The 24,527-nt window shown below is 43.5% G+C and overlaps 1 protein-coding gene and 1 long non-coding RNA gene across 2 annotated transcripts; one reads left to right on the top strand and one right to left on the bottom strand.

Annotated features, from left to right (window-relative positions):
* Window positions 1–1,914: 1,914 nt before the first annotated feature.
* LOC136507553 (sulfated surface glycoprotein 185-like) lies at window positions 1,915–2,394 on the top strand. Its single transcript, XM_066502238.1, has one exon. It carries the CDS (start codon window positions 1,915–1,917, stop codon window positions 2,392–2,394), a length of 480 nt encoding a protein of 159 aa, XP_066358335.1.
* Window positions 2,395–2,785: 391 nt separating this feature from the next.
* LOC136508675 (uncharacterized) lies at window positions 2,786–3,152 on the bottom strand. The gene is made up of 2 exons (XR_010772072.1): window positions 3,122–3,152; window positions 2,786–3,041 (listed from the first exon to the last, which is right to left on the bottom strand). It is a non-coding gene; the product is annotated as an uncharacterized lncRNA (long non-coding RNA).
* Between the last annotated feature and the right edge of the window lie 21,375 nt (window positions 3,153–24,527).

Below are 24,527 nucleotides of genomic sequence, written 5' to 3'. Positions count from 1 at the left end.
GCCTCGGCCAGCACCGGCACCGACCAGGCCCCTGGCCTCGGCCACCCGCCCACGTCCGCTCGCAGTCCGTCCGGCGCACGGCCTGCAACGGCACGGCGACACCCTAGCGTGGCAACGTGCTGGCGCCCTACCTCTCTACCCCGAAGGCGAGGTCGCCACGTCTGGCGGCGGTGGCTCTGCACGAAGGCGAGAACCGGCTGCTGTGGCTGGGCACTCAGGCTAGGGTTGGCGGCGGCGTGACGCACGGAGGCAACGATAATTGATTGCTGCTGCGCATGGAGGCTTAGGCCCAGTCCATGCTCATCACCCTCATCAGCGCTCGCCATCCCTCGCCGGTGTTCATGTAAGTTTCTAGTTCTTTTCCCCAAATTTATACATGAACGCTAGCCAAACCATTTGTTTGCATCCCTCATATTTGTTGGCGCGTGTTAATTGTTGTTATTATACAGCTGCTTATTCAATCACTACCGGAAACGGTAGGATTGCCGAGTGCCTGATGGTTTGCCGAGTGTATTCCATTGGGCACTCGGCAAACACCCCATTTACCGTGTGTATTTAATAAAACACTCGGCAAACATATAGCACTTGGCAAAAGCAAACTTTGCCTTGTGCCTAATATAAAACACTCGGCAAAAGCAAACTTTGCCGTGTGCCTAATATAAAACACTCGGCAAAATACAAAAAACTCTCGGCAAACACGGACATTCGGCAAACTGGAGTCACGTGCGCTGGGCGTGCGGCGGCCATCTGACGACCGTTGGGTGCGCCGCCCTGCCGTTAAAACTTTGCCGAGTGTGACAAGGTATGCCGTGTGTTTTTTCTTGACACTCGGCAAACTAATTTTTTTGCCGAGTGTTTTTTGTTTACACTCGACAAAGTAATGTTGTTGCCGAGTGTTTTTTAATGGCACTCGGCCAAATAATTTTTTTTCTCTCCTGCCCTCCAAACTTTTTCTACTCTCCACATACATCATGTGGTACTACATGTTAAAATTTGATATATTTCTCCATCTATTTACTATATTTAAGTAATTTATTGCATTTAGAGGAATTTTTTGGTTTAAGTCAAATTTGAACTGCAAGTTGTACAAATAATGGAATAAATTGAGTGGAGAAATCATATTCATGTTATGGAGTCCATTTTGGGGCCTTACTAGGGAAATGAAAAGAATTTTCGAACATTTTATTCAGGAAACACGACCACGAACGTGTGGCCGGATGGTTTTTAAATTCTAAAAAAAGCAAACGAAGTCTGAAAATGACGAGATTTGTCAAGATCTCCTGATATCATACGTGGAGACTTTGAAAAAAAAATTGAGAAGGTTTTGCACAATTTGTCACGTAAGACCTTTACAAACAGAAGTATCTCCGTACAAGAATCGTAACGTTTAGAAGGATCCGATAAGATTTGGAGTCAAAGTGACGCTCGAATGGGGGTTTGACTTCAAAACTTTTTGTATAGGCAATAGACAACATAGATTGGTTCACGTCAAATTTTAGTAATTTTTCAGATCCGTTTGATAATTTTAATTTATTAACTGCAATTATAGAATTTTAATTGATATATATTGAATTTGAGCTATAACTACATGAAATAATGGATTAATATTCGTAGAAAAATCAAATATGCATTGTTGAGTGAATTTGACAATGTATTTTTAAATTACATCGTAATAAATTTAGTAGAACACGCTATGAAGAAGGAGGACAGGGGAGCATGAAATATCGATTCATTTTGCCGAGTGTTTTGTAGCTGACACTCGGCGAAAAGAACAGTTGCCGAGTGTCATATAGGGGACACTCGGCAACTTCATCGATGGGCCCCACTGCACAGTATCTAGACGTAATGGAACATAAAAAAAATAATGCCGAGTGCCCCAGATCTTGGCACTCGGCATACTCCTTCAAAAAACTAATGCCGAGTGCCCCAGATCCTGGCACTCGGTATACTCCTTCATATACCCCAGCGGTTAGCACCCCCGGCCCTCACCCTCGCGCACACAACACGCAACCGCACGCCACCAACCCCCGCCCCACCGCACCGCGCCCCGCCGTCTCCCCGCCCCACTGCGCCCCGCCACCGGAGCGGCATCGCTGCCCCGCCCCCGGCGCCTCTCGCCCCGGCGCTTCCCGCCCCCAGCGCCGCCCACCCTCGGCGCCCCGCCCCGCCACCGGCGCTGCTCGCCCCCGGCGCGTCCCGCCCCCAGCGCCGCCAGCCCTCGATGCCCTGCCCCGCCACCGGCGCGTCCCGCCCTGGCTCCCCGCGTGCGAAGCTCTCTCTCGTGGCGACGACTGGACGACCGCCACCGCCGCCCTTCGCCAGGTCTTCTTCGGGCCCTTCGCCGGCGACGAGTATGCCCACCCCTTCTCTTCCCTTCCTGCTACGCGAAACTGAGCATCCAAACCCTAGCTTAACCTATTTGTATTCGGATCTGATATAATTGCAGGAGTATACATGTGTTATGCCTACTAATTCGATTATGTTTCAAAAAATTATCTGGTGTAGTGTATGTATACACCCATGTCCTTTACTGGGCCGCGCCTGCTGTGTTTGTGTTCAAACCTTAACCAAGGCCACAAGGGGGCAAGTGTATTGATTTACCTCGCTGGCTTGACTGGGGGATAATGATTGGGAAATAGCTTACTTTGTTGAGTGAGAAGCTCATTTGAAGATCTACTTTTTGCCGTAAATAAATCTCTTCAATTGTAACTAGCATACTGAATTGGAAGAAAGCCCATTTCATTTCAATAGGCCACATACAGTAACATTTTGACAACCTAGCATATAAATATTAAACACGCCAGATAATTTGCATTTTATAAAATATACAAAACCCATACAAGAGATGGTTCAAACAAATGTTAAATCAAATGGTTCAAATACATCATTGTCCATATCCCGAGTAATGTAAATAGATGACATATTCTATTAACAGCTCTTCCTATATTGAAACAACTGTAGCAGTCTTCCATCTTTTTTAGCACACGAACCTGCACATCCAGCTGTTCGTAATGAAGCTTTTTGGATTTTCTGCAATATCACTGATGAATTGAGAAACAGACAATGAGTTAACGGACTAGGAATCGGCCAGCTGGTGAAAAGCTGTTTCTGAATGACTCACCGAATCACTGTGATGCCTGTCTGCGTCCTGAAATAGATAGCTCCTGTTCAGTCCCGTCCCTGGACCTCTTATGTGGTGTGGTCCAGCAAAGTTCATACCAGACACGGCTAAGTTTCATAACCTACGCGACCCCAAAAACACCCTCAAAAGCTATATCACTATCAGGCACCATGGCATAATTAAAGGAGGGAGGATAACACAGAATTTATGCAATATCATACATATTTCCAGGAAGCATACCTTTAGACAAAGTAGTAAATGTCCACTCTTAACTCTTAAGGACCTGCACTAGTAGAAGAAGATTCATCGTTGTCCTCGAAAGTTTTTTTATAGAGATATGGAGAAAATAACCAGGTATACTTTTCTATTTTTATTGTCCACTCTTAACAGTGTATTAATTATAGGACATGATACAGCAATAAGAAAAGGTCATTTCTTTTATTTTCTTTGCAGCAGCACAAAGCAGTATCCAGTTTATTACTCCAGTAACGTACTTGAATAATGCAACGGGGTATATACACATTTTGTTTTATTTTCTTTGCTGCAGCACAAAGCCATATCCAGTTTATCAGTAAAATACTTGAATAATGCAACTTGGTATATACACAAAGCCAGTCACACTTTTGCTAGGTACTGAATGTGTAAAACATGAGAAAACTGAATGTGCAAACCACAAAAAATAAATAAATTAGATGTAAGTTTATTTCTGCAGCTACTCTTACAACAAGTTTACTGAAAACATTGTCAGAACATTTCTGCAGCTACTCTTACAATAAGTTTACTAAAAACAGCTATTCAAGACAATCACTCATCACTGGAGCAGAAAAAAATGATCATTTGACATAAACCTGGGCTATTACATATTGCAGGCATGTAAGCTTCAGGGGGTTCCTAATACTTACTTTTATAGACTACCTGTCGCAGTGTTCTCAACTTACTAATTTTGCTGCCTGGTTGCACCTCATAGAAGGGAATCTGTTGTGCTCTAATGCCCTGTTGTGTTGCACGTACGAATGTTTCCTAAAATGTTTTGCTGGCTGCTGCTCAGCTCAATTTCTTACCTTTTTCATCTGGCATCTAGGAACTGTGCGCTTGTCAGTGCGCTAGACAGTTTCATGCAACAGAGTTCCCCCTTTATCTTACACCTGAAATATTGAAGGAAATGGACATTATTGTTATATCAACTAATAAAACTTATGACTTTGTATAATGGCATCTGGGAAATGGACATTATTGGTTATCCATGCTTGGCTTCTTATGTTGATGCTCAATTTGATTACACTCCTTATCATATGAGTCCCACACAAAGTTGATAATAAACCTCTAGAGTTTTTCTAAACACTTCTTGCTTGAATCTTACAACCACATATCAACTTGCAGGTTTTTGCCGCCGCTCCCTGCCCCGCCTGGTTCCGCCTTGCCCTCCCGCCGCCCCATGACTTGTCGTCCTCGACTCGTCACTTTGCAGGACAGCAAGGTGAGGCATAAAAGACCATTCTTTCCGTATCATGTTCGTATATCACGTAACCTAGCTAGGCGTCTCCCGTTCGAAAGAGATACGGTTGGAAATATGCAGATCTTTGCATATCTATAACCGTATCTGTTTCGAATTGTCCACGTTTTTTGGATAGCCTGAGGATGTGTAGATGCTGTTAGTTTACATGCTCTACTCCGATCCATGACAGAGTTTCGGCAGCATCTCCCTGTTGTTCTCTGGATACACAATCTCCCTTTCAGGATGTGTATTTGGAGAACAGCGGTGAGGTGCTGCCGAAATTCTGTCTCGGATAGGAGTAGAGCATGGAAACTGACCCCATCTATACATCCTCGGGTGGGATTAGGACCTATCTTCACCTATTAGATAGTATAGGAACGTGTAGATGCAACGTGATTTTTTATATTACTCGCTGATATGCTAGAGGATGGATGACCGTGAGTGGATGTACACGGGCCGCTCTAGTCAGAGTTCGTGGACCGAAGAATGGATTGACAAGACCGATGCTTTCTTGGAACGGGCATTTGCAAGGGTTAAAGGAGCTAGTGTCACTTGGTGTCCCTGCAGCAAATGTGCAAACACGCATCAGCAAACCAAGCTGGTCATGGGTAAACATCTTTGCAAGAATGGATTTACGGCAGACTAATGGCCGTAATGGCCGTGAAGTCCCAGTTTAGCTTGAGTCGAGACGCCTTCGATGTTATGCTCACAGTTGTTGGCATCCTGCTCCCGGATGGTCACATCTTGCCAAAGAGCATGTATGAGGCACAGAAACTCCTTCGTGCACTTAAGATGCCATACGAGCAGATACATGCTTGTCCGAAGGGGTGCATCTTATTTAGGAAAGAGTATGCGAAAGAAAAGTACTGTGTGAAGTGCGAATCGTCTAGGTTCCTGGAGGTAGACTCTGGTGATGGTCAGAAGAGGCAGCTCGCAATCCCCGTGAAGATCCTACGGTACCTTCCTTTCATACCGAGGATCCAACGGCTTTACATGACTGAGGAATCCGCAAAACAGATGACATGGCATAAAAACGGGAGGTCCCATGCCTGATATGCAAGGCTTCTCTGATGTTCATTTGGTTGACGAAGGGTGGCAAGTATTCTTCGTTCGACAAACATCGACAATTCCTCCCTCCTGACCATCCATTTAGACTAGACATCAAGAACTTTACGAAAGGTGTCGTAGTTAAAGACCCTGAACCACAGATGATGACAGGAGCCGCGGTTCGTGCTCAGTTAGACGCTCTCAAGGTCAATAAACAAGAAGGTGGTTTGTGGGATATGGCGAGCAACATGCCTGGACTCAGAAGTCGTGCTTGTGGAACCTCCCCTATTTTGATGATCTTCTTCTTCCACATAACATTGATGTAATGCACACTGAAAAGAATATCGCTGAGGCAATTTTTGGTACAATCATGGACATTCCTAACAAGACAAAGGATAACGTTAAGGCTAGAGTGGATCAAGCGAGGTGGAGGGGTACATGCTGTAAGTTCTCAGCACACTTGTTCTCAAGTAGTCACTATTCTGTGTCCAACTCCCATGTTTCTCGTTGGTACAGGGAATTTCATCGTCAATTCTGGTGTTACTATAATTATTGTCAGTAACATTTTACTTGTAACATTAATTTTGTGTTACTATAATTATTGTCAGTAACATATTTTTATAAAAAAAATGTTTTGTGTTAGAATCGAAGTCTGTAACACACTATTTTGTGTTACTATGAAATTTCACTGAAACACATTGATGAATATGTTACAAGAAAGTGCTACAATATCCTTGTTTTGTAGTAGTCATAGGGCCTTACTACATCTGCCACCCTGAAGCATAAAATATTTTTCAGAACACCATACAAAACTGATTCTAAAAAATCTATTGCTGCTGATTAGTGCTTCCTTATTGGACTAGGTAAATCATGCCCTGAAGATTGCAAGAACAGAAGAGAATGATTACTTCCATAAAATGACACACCCAACTGATGCCTGAAACATTCAAGAGCATCCAATGGAGCAGCTTGTGGAAGAAGTGTCAGGTTGAAAGCGTCCAGCAAGCAGACGCAAATTGCAATTCAGGAACAAATGTTAATTAATGCGATTCTTCTATGGCAGTGGAGCAAATAACAGAGTCATGTTTTAGTGTTTCTCCCAAATTAATTGCACCCAAGGGATATCCCTCTTCTTTCAACCTACAGGCCCAAATTGAGTAGCAATGAGGCTATGTCTGAAATTGAACCATGTAATCCTTCTATGAGATTTTAGTAAGGTAAAAATACTAATACCAATGCAATATGGCCTGATTCGGCTTAGAGGAGTAACAAGAACACATAGACGGTGAGGACGAGGACAAGGAAATTACCTCATTATGTTGCTCCTCTCGAAGGACCACTCGTCTACTCAGAAAGTCATCGCCATCATGTAAGTGCATATCAGCCATATCAGCCCCTGCATGTGATCTAGCATCTTGCTCTTCTTCTTCTTCATGTACTTCTTCATCATGATAGGTTGGTGCAGCCCTCAAGTTCTAAATCAAAGTAAAAACCATTGAACAGTTATTGCACTGACAAAGAAAAAATGTAGGAGATAAAGGTTAACAGTTACCATGTGTGGTGCATTATTAGATCCATGGGGAGTGCTATTGGCATTTTGTTGCTGCATCAATCTATCCAGAGTTTCTTCAATTATGTCTAGATGATTTGTTGGATCTTCCACTCTCTTATCAGATTGCCGACGAGCTTCTATCTCCATTTGAAGCCTTGTTGATGTGTATTTTCTAGCTCCAGGCATTTTCCAAATCTGCTGGACTTGGACCCAAACCCACAACACGAACATATTCTTCTCTGCCCCACAAACATAGGAATAAGCATCACCTTCCTGGATACTCTTGTCTCTCAGTACAGGATTATCTCTAATTGCATCTTGAAGTGCATTCTGCAGCAAACAAAAAAATTAGCAAAATATGATGGCATAAGAAATTGTTGTGTTTATCGCACTTACAATTGTTGTTGCAGCTCCTTTATGAGGTACTCCATTCTTGTGTGTGTGAGTTTTGATAAACAATTCATCTCTACGAGGGGGACGCCCTAGCTCCTCACCCTAAACCATATATATGTTATTGTAGTTACAGGATACGAAGAAAGGGAAAACAAACTAAAAATAGACGTTGCATACCATTTCAGTACCAACACGTGCATGACTCTTACTCCCAGTTGTATGGTTTTGGGTCAGCTTTGAACGATTTGCTTTCCCCCTCAAAGGACGGGTCTACCAAATTATTTCATGTTTATAATTCTGTGCCACTTACATTATGAAAATGAGCAAGCAATTTGTAACTTACAGCTGCCTCCGGAGACCTCCAATGATTAACTAGCCACTTCCAGTCATCCATATGAACTCTGTCATCGCACAGAGCATACAGTTCATCATCATACACCTTTTCCAATTCTGCTTTAAACTCCTTCCACTTGGTAGTTGCTGTCTTCATAAACCACAGTTGTCTACTTGCCAATATAGCTGTCACTACTACATAATAGCACTTCACTGCCGGCCTCATCACTGCCAAAATTAGGAGAACCGGCAGTGTTGACCCTTCACTACCGGTTCTTTGCTCTGAAAACCAGAAATTGATTTGGGATGTGACCGAACCGGCAGTGATGACAACTATCACTGCTGGTTCAAGCCAAGAGCCGACAGTGATTGGGCTCTATCACTGTCGGTTCTATCCATGAACCGATGGTGATAAGCCTACAGCACAAAGAGGCTGCAGTCGTCCTCTCCTTCCTCATCTCTTCCACCCTGAGAACAGAGGCGCCCATTTGGGCCCTTCCCTCCATTGTTGCGGCTGCTCTTCACTATGAAGCTAGCGCTTGGATTTTGAAGAATGGCTTGATCTTTTTGCTTTAAGGTTAGTAACAAACATCCACTCCTTTGATTTTGTTGCTTAATTAGCTTCGTTTTGATGGCTACATTGCTTGATTCTCGTTCTAGTTCTTTCTCCATTCTAGAGAGCACTTTTCCAATTGGACATTTGTGCAAGGCTCAAATTGTCGTGAATCAATCATCCAAAAGGTTGGTGTCTATGAACATATTTAAATTCCTAGCTAATTATTCCATGGTGGTCAAGATCATCATTGTTAGTATGTGATGCTATAATTAGTTCTTAGAAGTAGAGTAGATTCTTTTACAATTTGTTGAGAAAATTAATCTATGTGTCACATAACAACTCATTGTTTGGAGCTACATTGTTGTTCATGATCATGTCTCCAATTTTAGACTTATTTTTAAAATTAGTGTCTCCATTTTTATGTGGCGTGGAGTAGAATAATTGTTCTTCATTATTGTGCAATAATTTTTTTATGGGGCTGTGTTTTTCAATTTATATGGACATTGTTTGGAGCTACATTGTTGTTCATGATCATGTCTCCAATTTTCTCCATTTTTATGTGGTATGGAGTAGAATAGTTGTTCTTCATTATTGTGCAATAATTATTTATTTACTATGATTTTTAATTTGCAGGGTCGGGGCTACCAATTTTAATTTTCCAATAATTAGTGTACAATAATGTTTTCCAAAAATGTTACTTTTGAGCTACAATTGTTGTTCATGAAGCTCGATTTCTTATTAATTCTTTGTAATTACTGTCTCAATATTTTTTTGTACAAAGTTGAATCGAGAGTAGATGCATCTGTCTCGAACGGACAAGCGGTACATGCATGGCGTCATCCAATTTGTCACCGATGCCAAAGCCCATGCTGGGAATGGGAACCATGTCTTCTACCCATGCAAAGATTGCAAGAATCAAAGAAACTTTTGTCAAATTGAGTCTATACGACCGCACTTGATTACCAGGGGGTTCATGCCAAACTATACGATATGGACTATGCATGGCGAGGTTGGTGTGAATGTTCCGCAGGAAAACGATGATGATGTGGACATGCTTGACGTAGCCATACACGATGCTGACGAGGAACCCGGTGTCAACACAGAACCTATGGCCACAGCACACAAATAATAAGTTAGGACTCAATCACATGACTACAGTAGGTAGATTTGCAACCAATTTCAGTACCTGTGCATCCTGTCCAAAGCTTATACTTTTGGCATGGACAGACCTTGCTCCAATCATCATGTGCAATTGGGAAACCCTTTGTTCTCACAAGTGTTCCAATGAAGTTAGCAAATTTAGTGCCTGATGGTCCGCTGTAACACCCGTGTTTTTGCATCATGTTAAAATCCACTAAAAATTTGAACTTTTAAAATCTTTACAATAAATTAAAACTTGATTAGTTTAATTCCTACAAAACCACTTTTAAATAAAATGTTTTCCAAAACCATGCATCAAAATTCACCATATGCATTGAGGATAGATGATTGAAATTGCTTAAGTGCTTGGATGTGTGAATTCTTGTGATTTTCTGCTTGTACGAATTGTTTGCTCTAGAATTTATTTGGCACTAAATAATCTCCTTGACATTTTTCCCTTGACTTTTCCATGAAGTAATCCCCTTGACCTCCCCTTGATTTACCCTAACCACCCATCCACCAAATTCCTTCAAATCCCATTTGAACTCTATTCAAATGTACTTAGTTTAAATTCTGGGAAATAGAAATTCATTTCATAAATGGAGAAGCTTCTCAGGCTCAATCCTCTCCCCTCTCTCCTCTCTGGCCCATGGAAACGGCCCACCTCCTCTCCGCCTCTCCCGCACTGGGCCGTCGCCAGCCCGAGCCCACGCGCACGCTCTTGCCTCCTCCCCCTCTGCTTCCTACGATGGGCTAGCCCGCTCACTTCCCTCTTCTCCACGCCACTGACACCGTGGCCCTGCTCATTAGCATCGTCGTCTACCTCCGGGTGAATGACGAGAATACCGTGTCGCCCAAGCCATCGACCTTTGTCTCCTCAGGCTTGATGTTACCGCCTCAGCCCAGCGAAGCGGATAAGCACAAGGACGCCGCGGACCCACCAAACCTCGCCGCCCTTATCCACTCTGCCACGCGGCAGCACTTGAGCAAGCTAGTCGTGCCGCCATGGCTGCGCTCTGACTCTAGCTCACCCCAATCGAGCAACGGATAAGTGCACACTGTGCGCCACCATCTTTGTAGCTTGGATGCGAGCTCGAATGAAGGATTGACGCCCATGAAATCTAGGCGCGTGGCGAGAAATATCTCACCGGTGAACTGACCTCCACCACCTATAAATAGGCCCGGCGAGTGCTCCCCGGTTTCAACCACCACCATATCAAGCTCTGTGTAGGTCTAGAACATCCCATCTCCCCCTTGGTGACTCCCCTCCCCTCTTCTCCTGGGCGGTAGCTCGATTTCCCCCAAATCAGGACAGCACGGTCGCCATTGGAGCAAGACCCGCTTCTTCCTCCACTGGTGCAACGTAGGACGATTAGGGTGGATAGTGAGCTTCCTGATCCCCTCTTTCACCTTCTCACTACCCCCTAGCCAGCTCCAGCCCTCTGCGTTGCCCTAGCCCTATGAAGCTCTCACCGCCAAGGCGCCATTGCCGATGGTCGTCGTCGACAAGGTGCGACAACGTGTGATGGCACGATCTACATGTGCAAGTTCAAGCCACAGCCACGCCGCACCCACTCGCCCACTCAACCACCTCATAGAACACCGCGACCCACCTCCGTGCCACCGCAACCACTCTGGCAGACCACCATTGTCACCACAAGCCCCCACCGCCCATCACCGTCACTGTAGTAGTAGTTAACCCCGTATATTCGCGTATGTGCATATCTATGACACATACTCGAATATATCCGTACCCAATCACCTAAAATAATAGGATATCTATACATACATGGATACGCCCGATACTTGGGTATACGCCTATGTATGGCTAACCTTATCTTTCACCCTTTCTCTAGCCGGATTAACCCGAGGTACATACATATGCATGTGCGTATGTGCCACTAACCCGGTGGACCTGTAGAAGTCAGATGAGTCATCTATGATGACTTAGTCAGGCTTTCTCTTCTAGGTTCACATAACAGTAAAGCCTAATAATGTGGTCTGGATTTCATCAGGAAGCCATACCCTATGGATGAAATCTCTTCATCAAAACCTTACTTCAAATTGACATAATAATGATAAACTAGATAACAACCCATCACCCAATAGGACCAACCCATGTAGGATCGATTCTTTCACCTTGATTGTCAATGCTTGTTTTACATGCCTTGCTTGTTATTTTACTTGTTTGTCGATGCTAGACCGCGTAGGATAGAAGACATGGAGAGAACCCTATGGAGTCTAGAATACAAGAGCAGGAAGCACATGAGGAATTAGATGAGGATATGATCGTCAATGAATGGAGGCAAGTCCTAACACCCACCTATCCCTTTCCCTCCACTTAATTTAACATCCCTTAACTACTCCCTTTCCTCCACCACCACATTTTGCTAGCCTCCACCATAAACCCACCATACCCTATCCCCACCAATTAATAAGCTGTAACACCCTAAAATTTGCATGTTTTTAAAATAGCTTAAAATGATTCAATTGTGCATTTTGTGAGCATGCAAATTTAGAAAAATAACAATTTTGTTAAAATTAAAATTCATCATAAGGAGTAGCAACATGAATGTGCATACATGCCAGTGCATTTGATTTATTGCAATGAGTGGTTGAATCCAAAATTCAAAATGAATTCAAAATGCTTTTGAAAATGAATTTGAAAATGGCTTTGAAATAAAAGAAAAGAAAATTAGAAAATAAAAGAATTTAAAAAGTTGTAAAATTTATTTTTGGAAAACTTACCAAAATTTCTTATTTTTATTTGAATTGAAAAGTGTATTTTAAACCCTATTCAAATTCGATTTGGTTTATATTTGAAATTGGTTTTAAAATAGGAAAATGGAAAACCTCTCTCCTCTCAATCTAGCCCAGCAGCCTAGCAGGTCTCTCTCTCACTCTCTCTCCTCTCCCATGGCCTGGTTCTCTCCCTCGAGTTCCCTTTCCAGCAAGCCCACCCTATCAGCCAACCCAATGCTCTCTCCTCCCTCCCTCACCCGCATGGTGAAAGCTCTAGTTTGGTTTTGGTGAATTGATGAAACCCTAAGTGCTAACCTAGTTTATCAAAGTGATTATGAGATATGTAGCACTATTCCAAGTGATGAAGCAACAGTGAAGATCATGATGATGGTGATGCCATGGTGATGATCAAGTGCTAGGACTTGGAAAAGAAGAAAGAGAAAAACAAAAAGCTCAAGGCAAAGGTGAAATTGATAGGAGCTTTTTGGTTTAGTGATCGAGACACTTAGTGAGTGTGATCACATTTAGGATCGATAGCCGTACTATTAAGAGAGGTGAAACTTGGATCAAAATGCAGTTATAAAGGTGCCACTAGATGCTCTAACTCATTGTATATGCATTTTGGATCTAGTGGAGTGCTAACACCCTTGAAAATGTTTGTGAAAATATGCTAACACACATACACAAAGTGTTACACTTGGTGGTTGGCACATTTGATCAAGGGTGGTAAAGTTTGGGGTCAAAAGGAGTTATTTCGTATTGACCGGACTCTGCCTTGGGCAGTGACTAGACTCTGACCCTGCGTCCGGTTAGTGGTGCGCCGTGAAAGCCGCATTCGATCCTTTGACCGGACGCTGAGAAGAAATAGGACCGAACGCACTGGGGGTGCGTCCGGTCAGGCTATGACATATGCTGACGCAAGCATCAGAACAAGCCAGTGAGGACTAGACCCTGAGCCGTGTCCGGTCACCTATGATCGGATGCGTCCGGTCGCAATTTTACCTCTCTAGGAGCTCTCTGGAAACGACCGGACTCTGACGCGTCGTGCGTCCGGTCAAATTGAATGGGAGTGTTCGGTCGATGGTCAGTGAGCGCGCGTGAGTGAGCCATTGCGCGCCAACGGATAGTTTCAAATGGCTAGGACACGTGGCGGTTAGGCTACGACAGAACACAGCGACTAGACGTGTCCGGTGCACACGACCTACGCGTCCGGTCGTCCCGCAGTCAGCCCAATAGTTGATCCAACGACTCTATTGTTTGAGGGTGTCTATAAATATTGTTTGGATGGCCCTAGCACACTCTCTTAGCCATTTGCATTGACATAGCAACCTTGTGAGCTTAGCCAAAGCCCTCCCACTCATCTCCATCATTGATTCATCATCTTTGTGAGATTGGGAGAGAATCCAAGTGCATCGCTTTAGTGATTTCATCTAGAGGCACTTGGTGTTCGTGTTTTGCTATGGGATTTGCTTGTTACTCTTGGTGGTTGTCGCCACCTAGATGGCTTGGAGCAGCGAGGATCATCGAGCGGAGGTTGGTGATTGTCCCCGGCTCCAATCGTGGTGATTGTGAGGGGTTCTTGACCTTTCCCCGGTGGAGAGCCAAAAGGTAGTCTAGTGGATTGCTCGTGGCTTGTTTGATCCTCATCTTGTGTTGGTTGTGTGGCACCCTATTGAGGGTTTAGCGTGTGATGCCAATTAGCGCGTGAACCTCCAAGTGAGCGAATCACCACAACAAGGACTAGCTTGCCGGCAAGCAAGTGAACCTCGATAAAAAATCATTGTGTCATCATTTGATTCTGAGGTGATTGGTCTTCATTGGTATTCATTCTTGTGATTTATTGGTTCATTCCTCGACTCGGCGGCATAACCATCTTGGTCTCTCTCTTTACATTACCATAAACTAGTTGTCATGATCTTTAGTGCAGCTAGTTGTGCGAGCTTGTTAGTTTGGTTAGTGTGGCTCTTTAGTTAGCCTTTGAGAGCACACTAACTTAGTATAGTGACATAGCCATTGTGTGGACAGAGACTATAGAAACTAGAATTATGGTTGGTGGCTTACATTTTTAGTAAGCTAGCGCAACACTCGCTTTGCCTCATATTTGTCTAACCGGTTTGCTAAGTGTTGTTGTAGAAATTTTTTAATAGGCTATTCACCCCCTCTAGCCATTAGGACATTTCACATGGGCTGCCTCTAAGCTGGCCCAAGCACTCTCCCCTTCCTCTCTTTCTTTCTCCTGGCCATAGGCATAATCTCGCCTGCAAGCCAAGCTTTTGCCATGGCAGCGCGTCTCCTCTCCTCTCTCGGTCAATAACATGTCGAGCCCACATGTCAGGCCCTTCTCCTACCTCGCATAGCTAGGCTAGACTCTGACGCCGCTGAGTCTGCCTCTGCCCCGTCCTCCTCCTTGGCGTGGCCTTCACGCCAGCGGCCCTCTTAAATAGCCGCCCCAAGCTGCTGCCATACCCCCGAGCACCTATAACCGCCTTGCCCCAAGCACGCCATGCGCCAAACCCTAGCTTTCGCTACCGCACACTATGTCGCTGATTCACCGCGTCACTGCCACGGTAAGCCTCTTGCCGAGCATCACCAAGCGTCAGAGAAGGTCCTAATTCTGTTTTCCCTCTTTTCCTCCCTCTCTCTTGCTCGTTGTGTGCCGCTGGACTTTGCACAACCCCACCATCCGCCATACTGAGCCTCTGCTCACCTTTGCTTGCTCGCTACCATCTCTAAACCCATAGCCGAGATCGTAGTCATCTCCTCTTCCTCCCTGTGTCCTTGATTTGGCCGATTAAACCCGAAATCGGCATAACGCCGAACCCGGCGAGGATTACCCGTTGTCGGCCATGGCGCTGTACCGTGCTAACCCTGTGCCGATCCACATCTCCCTCCCTTCTGTTTCCCACCATCCAAATCATTATCTACAACTCAGATTGGTTATTGACTCCGGTCAATACCGGTCAACGAAGTCAACTATATCTATTTTGCAAAAAAGCCCCTGCCCTTTTCTAGTATAGAACCCGCAGTCCATAGCATATTTTCGGAATACGTCTTTTTCTTTAGAAAGCGTAGTTTTTCTTCGGTTAGATCCAAAATACGTTTTCATCTATTTATAGTTTGGCCACTATTTTATTTAGGCCATAACTTATCTGTTTTAACTCCGATTTGATCCGTTTAAGTTGCATTAGAGTCATAATTGCGTAATTTACATGTTCATCCTACTGTTAAATATATTTTTAATTTTTGAAATTTGAGGTTAGATTTAATTTGTTATTTTATTAAAGGAAATCTTGTTTAATTCATAACTTCTTCGTTATAGCTCCGATTAGAGTGCTTTTCGCGTCTGTGTGTTAGTAGCGAGACGTAGATTCGTTTTACAAACTTTTCATCTTGATTTTATGTTTGGTGTATTGTTCTAATTTAGATCTATTGTTTTCTTTGTGTATGATTGCATGGATGCTTGTGTGGTGCTTTATGATCATGTCCAGTCGGTGAGCTTTGTGTTGGTGATATAAAAGAAGTTAGTGATCCAGAAGAAGTCCTTTAGAGGTTATAATTCAATAAAAGAAGGATCTGAGTTTAAGGCAAGTATAGCATGGGATCTTCCTTGTTGTCCTATACAACTTTAATCATTTAACTCATGGTGCATGTGTCTGCCTTGATTACCACTAAGGATTTCCTAGTATTGTGTACCTTGTTCCTTGATATCTATAGGGTATTGCATTGGGTAGTATGATGCTAGTGCTCAAACTAAATCTATGATCTTGTAACTTGACTAATGATATATGCAGTAAACACTAAAAGATGCTTTTTAGCAACATGGAACATGGGGGCTAGAGCATTGGGCTATTTTTATGGTGCTCTAGATTCCTCTCCCTAAGGACTTATCTGTAAGAGAACATCTGAGACTTACAGTACAACTATGAGGGCTACATGGCTCTGGCTTTAGCTTAGTATGAGGACCTTTTCTAGCTTGTTAGAGGTTACCTTTATGGCATAAAATGGCTTGCCGAATTGGGTATAGTGCGGCCTCTATCCCCTTGTGTATAGGTTGCGCGTCATTGTGCCATCGGGAAGGGGGGCTCTACATCTGTTTGCCGAGTGAATCTAATGGCCCTAACTTGTTAGACGAACATTTGAAAGGCTTCATAGTGAACCCTGCTGACCTTCCTTGGTAGTGGGTCAAGAGGTTGGCCACCTCAGGCGAAAGGGTAAATCATGACTCACAGTGAAAGTGTACAACCTCTACATAGTGTAAAACTGGTATATCAGCTGTGCTCATGGTCACGAGCGGCCTTAGACCCTTACGGAATAGATGATGAACACTGATGATACGGATGATGAAGATACTCACTATAATTATTGTTTATGCTATTCATTATTCATGCTTACCTGATCATGTGTTTATGTGGGCTTGTGAATAAACTTGTTGCTACTCCATTACTAAAACCATGACTCATTAAAAGCTAATCGTAGTTAAACCAGTGTCAGTCTTTTAAGCCACATGAACCCCATGATATATTTGTTGAGTATGACATGTACTTACGCTTGCTTTATTTTTCAATTATTTGGATAAAAATCCCAGATGGGTACCAGATTGCTAGAGTTTGGAGGAATTAGGCTTGTGATCAACCAGTCAGTTGTCCCTGTGGAATTGGAGTCTTTATCCGAAGATCAGAGTTGTCTTTTCACTGTTTGCTATCTAAGGTTATATTCTTTATACTAAGTATGTTATATATTGAGCATTGTCTATTGATATTACCCTTATTTATAGCTATATGTGAGATTTGACTTACTGGGCTCATATATGGTGTGTATCTGGTTTTGTTCTTAAAACCGGGTGCTATAAAGTGGTATCAAAGCAATGCTGACTGTAGGATGCAAGCCTAGTTAGAACCGGATGTTTTAGCATGCTCTCATCTTTGCTTAGTTCTTGCTTTCTCTCCAGCCTTGTTATTTTCTAAAAGATATGCTCACTTCGGCCTCTATTCTGTTATAAAATCTTGTCTCTATTCTAACTCCTCTCTCTTCATCTAAATAGATGGGTCATAATGAGGAGACTGGCAACATTAGAGATTAGGAGGACCAGGCTACGTTGTCCTTGACTGCATTCGACAAGGAGAAGCTTGTAGCTATGCAACAACAAGTACTAGAAGGAATGACTCAACATGGGAGTTCTCAACAGTGCTTGCCACAAGGTCAAACCAACATACCAAAGGGACCAGCTGAAATGATCAAGATGCCCAAGAGGGGGGTGAATTGGGCTAATTCTAAATTTCTTTGCAATAATTAAACCCTACGGTTAGCCCACTTCACCCCTTGTGCCTAGAAAGTGTTTCTAATGTTCTACCGCACAAAAAGTCTTGCAACCTAAGTTCCAATCCTATCCTAGCATGGTAATTCTATGAATGTAAAGACAAGAATTGAATTGCTCAAAGTAAAGAGAGAAGGAGGAACACGGCGATGTTTTGCCGAGGTATCAGAGAATCGCCACTCCCCACTAGTCGATTCTTTCACCTTGATTGTCAATGCTTGTTTTACATGCCTTGCTTGTTATTTTACTTGTTTGTCGATGCTAGACCGCGTAGGATAGAAGACATGGAGAGAACCCTATGGAGTCTAGAATACAAGAGCAGGAAGCACATGAGGAATTAGATGAGGATATGATCGTCAATGAATGGAGGCAAGTCCTAACACCCACCTATCCCTTTCCCTCCACTTAATTTAACATCCCTTAACTACTCCCTTTCCTCCACCACCACATTTTGCTAGCCTCCACCATAAACCCACCATACCCTATCCCCACCAATTAATAAGCTGTAACACCCTAAAATTTGCATGTTTTTAAAATAGCTTAAAATGATTCAATTGTGCATTTTGTGAGCATGCAAATTTAGAAAAATAACAATTTTGTTAAAATTAAAATTCATCATAAGGAGTAGCAACATGAATGTGCATACATGCCAGTGCATTTGATTTATTGCAATGAGTGGTTGAATCCAAAATTCAAAATGAATTCAAAATGCTTTTGAAAATGAATTTGAAAATGGCTTTGAAATAAAAGAAAAGAAAATTAGAAAATAAAAGAATTTAAAAAGTTGTAAAATTTATTTTTGGAAAACTTACCAAAATTTCTTATTTTTATTTGAATTGAAAAGTGTATTTTAAACCCTATTCAAATTCGATTTGGTTTATATTTGAAATTGGTTTTAAAATAGGAAAATGGAAAACCTCTCTCCTCTCAATCTAGCCCAGCAGCCTAGCAGGTCTCTCTCTCACTCTCTCTCCTCTCCCATGGCCTGGTTCTCTCCCTCGAGTTCCCTTTCCAGCAAGCCCACCCTATCAGCCAACCCAATGCTCTCTCCTCCCTCCCTCACCCGCATGGTGAAAGCTCTAGTTTGGTTTTGGTGAATTGATGAAACCCTAAGTGCTAACCTAGTTTATCAAAGTGATTATGAGATATGTAGCACTATTCCAAGTGATGAAGCAACAGTGAAGATCATGATGATGGTGATGCCATGGTGATGATCAAGTGCTAGGACTTGGAAAAGAAGAAAGAGAAAAACAAAAAGCTCAAGGCAAAGGTGAAATTGATAGGAGCTTTTTGGTTTAGTGATCGAGACACTTAGTGAGTGTGATCACATTTAGGATCGATAGCCGTACTATTAAGAGAGGTGAAACTTGGATCAAAATGCAGTTATAAAGGTGCCACTAGATGCTCTAACTCATTGTATATGCATTTTGGATCTAGTGGAGTGCTAACACCCTTGAAAATGTTTGTGAAAATATGCTAACACACATACACAAAGTGTTACACTTGGTGGTTGGCACATTTGATCAAGGGTGGTAAAGTTTGGGGTCAAAAGGAGTTATTTCGTATTGACCGGACTCTGCCTTGGGCAGTGACTAGACTCTGACCCTGCGTCCGGTTAGTGGTGCGCCGTGAAAGCCGCATTCGATCCTTTGACCGGACGCTGAGAAGAAATAGGACCGAACGCACTGGGGGTGCGTCCGGTCAGGCTATGACATATGCTGACGCAAGCATCAGAACAAGCCAGTGAGGACTAGACCCTGAGCCGTGTCCGGTCACCTATGATCGGATGCGTCCGGTCGCAATTTTACCTCTCTAGGAGCTCTCTGGAAACGACCGGACTCTGACGCGTCGTGCGTCCGGTCAAATTGAATGGGAGTGTTCGGTCGATGGTCAGTGAGCGCGCGTGAGTGAGCCATTGCGCGCCAACGGATAGTTTCAAATGGCTAGGACACGTGGCGGTTAGGCTACGACAGAACACAGCGACTAGACGTGTCCGGTGCACACGACCTACGCGTCCGGTCGTCCCGCAGTCAGCCCAATAGTTGATCCAACGACTCTATTGTTTGAGGGTGTCTATAAATATTGTTTGGATGGCCCTAGCACACTCTCTTAGCCATTTGCATTGACATAGCAACCTTGTGAGCTTAGCCAAAGCCCTCCCACTCATCTCCATCATTGATTCATCATCTTTGTGAGATTGGGAGAGAATCCAAGTGCATCGCTTTAGTGATTTCATCTAGAGGCACTTGGTGTTCGTGTTTTGCTATGGGATTTGCTTGTTACTCTTGGTGGTTGTCGCCACCTAGATGGCTTGGAGCAGCGAGGATCATCGAGCGGAGGTTGGTGATTGTCCCCGGCTCCAATCGTGGTGATTGTGAGGGGTTCTTGACCTTTCCCCGGTGGAGAGCCAAAAGGTAGTCTAGTGGATTGCTCGTGGCTTGTTTGATCCTCATCTTGTGTTGGTTGTGTGGCACCCTATTGAGGGTTTAGCGTGTGATGCCAATTAGCGCGTGAACCTCCAAGTGAGCGAATCACCACAACAAGGACTAGCTTGCCGGCAAGCAAGTGAACCTCGATAAAAAATCATTGTGTCATCATTTGATTCTGAGGTGATTGGTCTTCATTGGTATTCATTCTTGTGATTTATTGGTTCATTCCTCGACTCGGCGGCATAACCATCTTGGTCTCTCTCTTTACATTACCATAAACTAGTTGTCATGATCTTTAGTGCAGCTAGTTGTGCGAGCTTGTTAGTTTGGTTAGTGTGGCTCTTTAGTTAGCCTTTGAGAGCACACTAACTTAGTATAGTGACATAGCCATTGTGTGGACAGAGACTATAGAAACTAGAATTATGGTTGGTGGCTTACATTTTTAGTAAGCTAGCGCAACACTCGCTTTGCCTCATATTTGTCTAACCGGTTTGCTAAGTGTTGTTGTAGAAATTTTTTAATAGGCTATTCACCCCCTCTAGCCATTAGGACATTTCACATGGGCTGCCTCTAAGCTGGCCCAAGCACTCTCCCCTTCCTCTCTTTCTTTCTCCTGGCCATAGGCATAATCTCGCCTGCAAGCCAAGCTTTTGCCATGGCAGCGCGTCTCCTCTCCTCTCTCGGTCAATAACATGTCGAGCCCACATGTCAGGCCCTTCTCCTACCTCGCATAGCTAGGCTAGACTCTGACGCCGCTGAGTCTGCCTCTGCCCCGTCCTCCTCCTTGGCGTGGCCTTCACGCCAGCGGCCCTCTTAAATAGCCGCCCCAAGCTGCTGCCATACCCCCGAGCACCTATAACCGCCTTGCCCCAAGCACGCCATGCGCCAAACCCTAGCTTTCGCTACCGCACACTATGTCGCTGATTCACCGCGTCACTGCCACGGTAAGCCTCTTGCCGAGCATCACCAAGCGTCAGAGAAGGTCCTAATTCTGTTTTCCCTCTTTTCCTCCCTCTCTCTTGCTCGTTGTGTGCCGCTGGACTTTGCACAACCCCACCATCCGCCATACTGAGCCTCTGCTCACCTTTGCTTGCTCGCTACCATCTCTAAACCCATAGCCGAGATCGTAGTCATCTCCTCTTCCTCCCTGTGTCCTTGATTTGGCCGATTAAACCCGAAATCGGCATAACGCCGAACCCGGCGAGGATTACCCGTTGTCGGCCATGGCGCTGTACCGTGCTAACCCTGTGCCGATCCACATCTCCCTCCCTTCTGTTTCCCACCATCCAAATCATTATCTACAACTCAGATTGGTTATTGACTCCGGTCAATACCGGTCAACGAAGTCAACTATATCTATTTTGCAAAAAAGCCCCTGCCCTTTTCTAGTATAGAACCCGCAGTCCATAGCATATTTTCGGAATACGTCTTTTTCTTTAGAAAGCGTAGTTTTTCTTCGGTTAGATCCAAAATACGTTTTCATCTATTTATAGTTTGGCCACTATTTTATTTAGGCCATAACTTATCTGTTTTAACTCCGATTTGATCCGTTTAAGTTGCATTAGAGTCATAATTGCGTAATTTACATGTTCATCCTACTGTTAAATATATTTTTAATTTTTGAAATTTGAGGTTAGATTTAATTTGTTATTTTATTAAAGGAAATCTTGTTTAATTCATAACTTCTTCGTTATAGCTCCGATTAGAGTGCTTTTCGCGTCTGTGTGTTAGTAGCGAGACGTAGATTCGTTTTACAAACTTTTCATCTTGATTTTATGTTTGGTGTATTGTTCTAATTTAGATCTATTGTTTTCTTTGTGTATGATTGCATGGATGCTTGTGTGGTGCTTTATGATCATGTCCAGTCGGTGAGCTTTGTGTTGGTGATATAAAAGAAGTTAGTGATCCAGAAGAAGTCCTTTAGAGGTTATAATTCAATAAAAGAAGGATCTGAGTTTAAGGCAAGTATAGCATGGGATCTTCCTTGTTGTCCTATACAACTTTAATCATTTAACTCATGGTGCATGTGTCTGCCTTGATTACCACTAAGGATTTCCTAGTATTGTGTACCTTGTTCCTTGATATCTATAGGGTATTGCATTGGGTAGTATGATGCTAGTGCTCAAACTAAATCTATGATCTTGTAACTTGACTAATGATATATGCAGTAAACACTAAAAGATGCTTTTTAGCAACATGGAACATGGGGGCTAGAGCATTGGGCTATTTTTATGGTGCTCTAGATTCCTCTCCCTAAGGACTTATCTGTAAGAGAACATCTGAGACTTACAGTACAACTATGAGGGCTACATGGCTCTGGCTTTAGCTTAGTATGAGGACCTTTTCTAGCTTGTTAGAGGTTACCTTTATGGCATAAAATGGCTTGCCGAATTGGGTATAGTGCGGCCTCTATCCCCTTGTGTATAGGTTGCGCGTCATTGTGCCATCGGGAAGGGGGGCTCTACATCTGTTTGCCGAGTGAATCTAATGGCCCTAACTTGTTAGACGAACATTTGAAAGGCTTCATAGTGAACCCTGCTGACCTTCCTTGGTAGTGGGTCAAGAGGTTGGCCACCTCAGGCGAAAGGGTAAATCATGACTCACAGTGAAAGTGTACAACCTCTACATAGTGTAAAACTGGTATATCAGCTGTGCTCATGGTCACGAGCGGCCTTAGACCCTTACGGAATAGATGATGAACACTGATGATACGGATGATGAAGATACTCACTATAATTATTGTTTATGCTATTCATTATTCATGCTTACCTGATCATGTGTTTATGTGGGCTTGTGAATAAACTTGTTGCTACTCCATTACTAAAACCATGACTCATTAAAAGCTAATCGTAGTTAAACCAGTGTCAGTCTTTTAAGCCACATGAACCCCATGATATATTTGTTGAGTATGACATGTACTTACGCTTGCTTTATTTTTCAATTATTTGGATAAAAATCCCAGATGGGTACCAGATTGCTAGAGTTTGGAGGAATTAGGCTTGTGATCAACCAGTCAGTTGTCCCTGTGGAATTGGAGTCTTTATCCGAAGATCAGAGTTGTCTTTTCACTGTTTGCTATCTAAGGTTATATTCTTTATACTAAGTATGTTATATATTGAGCATTGTCTATTGATATTACCCTTATTTATAGCTATATGTGAGATTTGACTTACTGGGCTCATATATGGTGTGTATCTGGTTTTGTTCTTAAAACCGGGTGCTATAAAGTGGTATCAAAGCAATGCTGACTGTAGGATGCAAGCCTAGTTAGAACCGGATGTTTTAGCATGCTCTCATCTTTGCTTAGTTCTTGCTTTCTCTCCAGCCTTGTTATTTTCTAAAAGATATGCTCACTTCGGCCTCTATTCTGTTATAAAATCTTGTCTCTATTCTAACTCCTCTCTCTTCATCTAAATAGATGGGTCATAATGAGGAGACTGGCAACATTAGAGATTAGGAGGACCAGGCTACGTTGTCCTTGACTGCATTCGACAAGGAGAAGCTTGTAGCTATGCAACAACAAGTACTAGAAGGAATGACTCAACATGGGAGTTCTCAACAGTGCTTGCCACAAGGTCAAACCAACATACCAAAGGGACCAGCTGAAATGATCAAGATGCCCAAGAGGGGGGTGAATTGGGCTAATTCTAAATTTCTTTGCAATAATTAAACCCTACGGTTAGCCCACTTCACCCCTTGTGCCTAGAAAGTGTTTCTAATGTTCTACCGCACAAAAAGTCTTGCAACCTAAGTTCCAATCCTATCCTAGCATGGTAATTCTATGAATGTAAAGACAAGAATTGAATTGCTCAAAGTAAAGAGAGAAGGAGGAACACGGCGATGTTTTGCCGAGGTATCAGAGAATCGCCACTCCCCACTAGTCCTCGTTGGAGCACCCACGCAAGGGTGTAGCTCTCCCTTGATCCGCACAAGGATCAAGTGCTCTCTACGGGTTGATTCTTTGACACTCCGTCGCGGTGAATCACCCACAACCACTCACAACTTGAGTTGGGTCATCCACAAGCTCTGCCAGATGATCACCAAGCTCCCAATCACCACCAAGCCGTCTAGATGATGGCGATCACCAAGAGTAACAAGCACGAACTCTCACTTGACCACGGCAAGCCTAATGAGAAGGGTGGATGCACACTTTGCTACTCTTGCTTTCACTAATGAGGCCTCTCTTGGATTCTCAAATCTCAATCACCTCACTAGGACCTTGCTCTTCTTGGCACTCTCAAGGTTGTTTCTCAGCTATTGGAATGAGCAAAAGTACCCCCGCACACAAATGGAGGAAGTATTTATACACCCGTGTTGAAAACGAACCATTATGTGCCTCTGCAGGGTGACCGGACGCTTCGGTCAGTTCACCCCAAAACCCAGTGTTTAAGTTGTGATCAGACGC

This window comes from Miscanthus floridulus, chromosome 15 (genome assembly GCF_019320115.1).
Source record: "Miscanthus floridulus cultivar M001 chromosome 15, ASM1932011v1, whole genome shotgun sequence".
NCBI classification, from domain to species: Eukaryota; Viridiplantae; Streptophyta; class Magnoliopsida; order Poales; family Poaceae; genus Miscanthus; species Miscanthus floridulus.
Note: the sequence above shows the minus strand (reverse complement) of the source record. Positions and strands in the feature narration are given on the sequence as shown.

What these genes read in the sequence shown, in the direction of transcription:
- LOC136507553 (XM_066502238.1), top strand. Translation starts at nt 1,915, where the DNA reads ATGCCGAGTGCCCCAGATCCTGGCACTCGGTATACTCCTTCATATACC.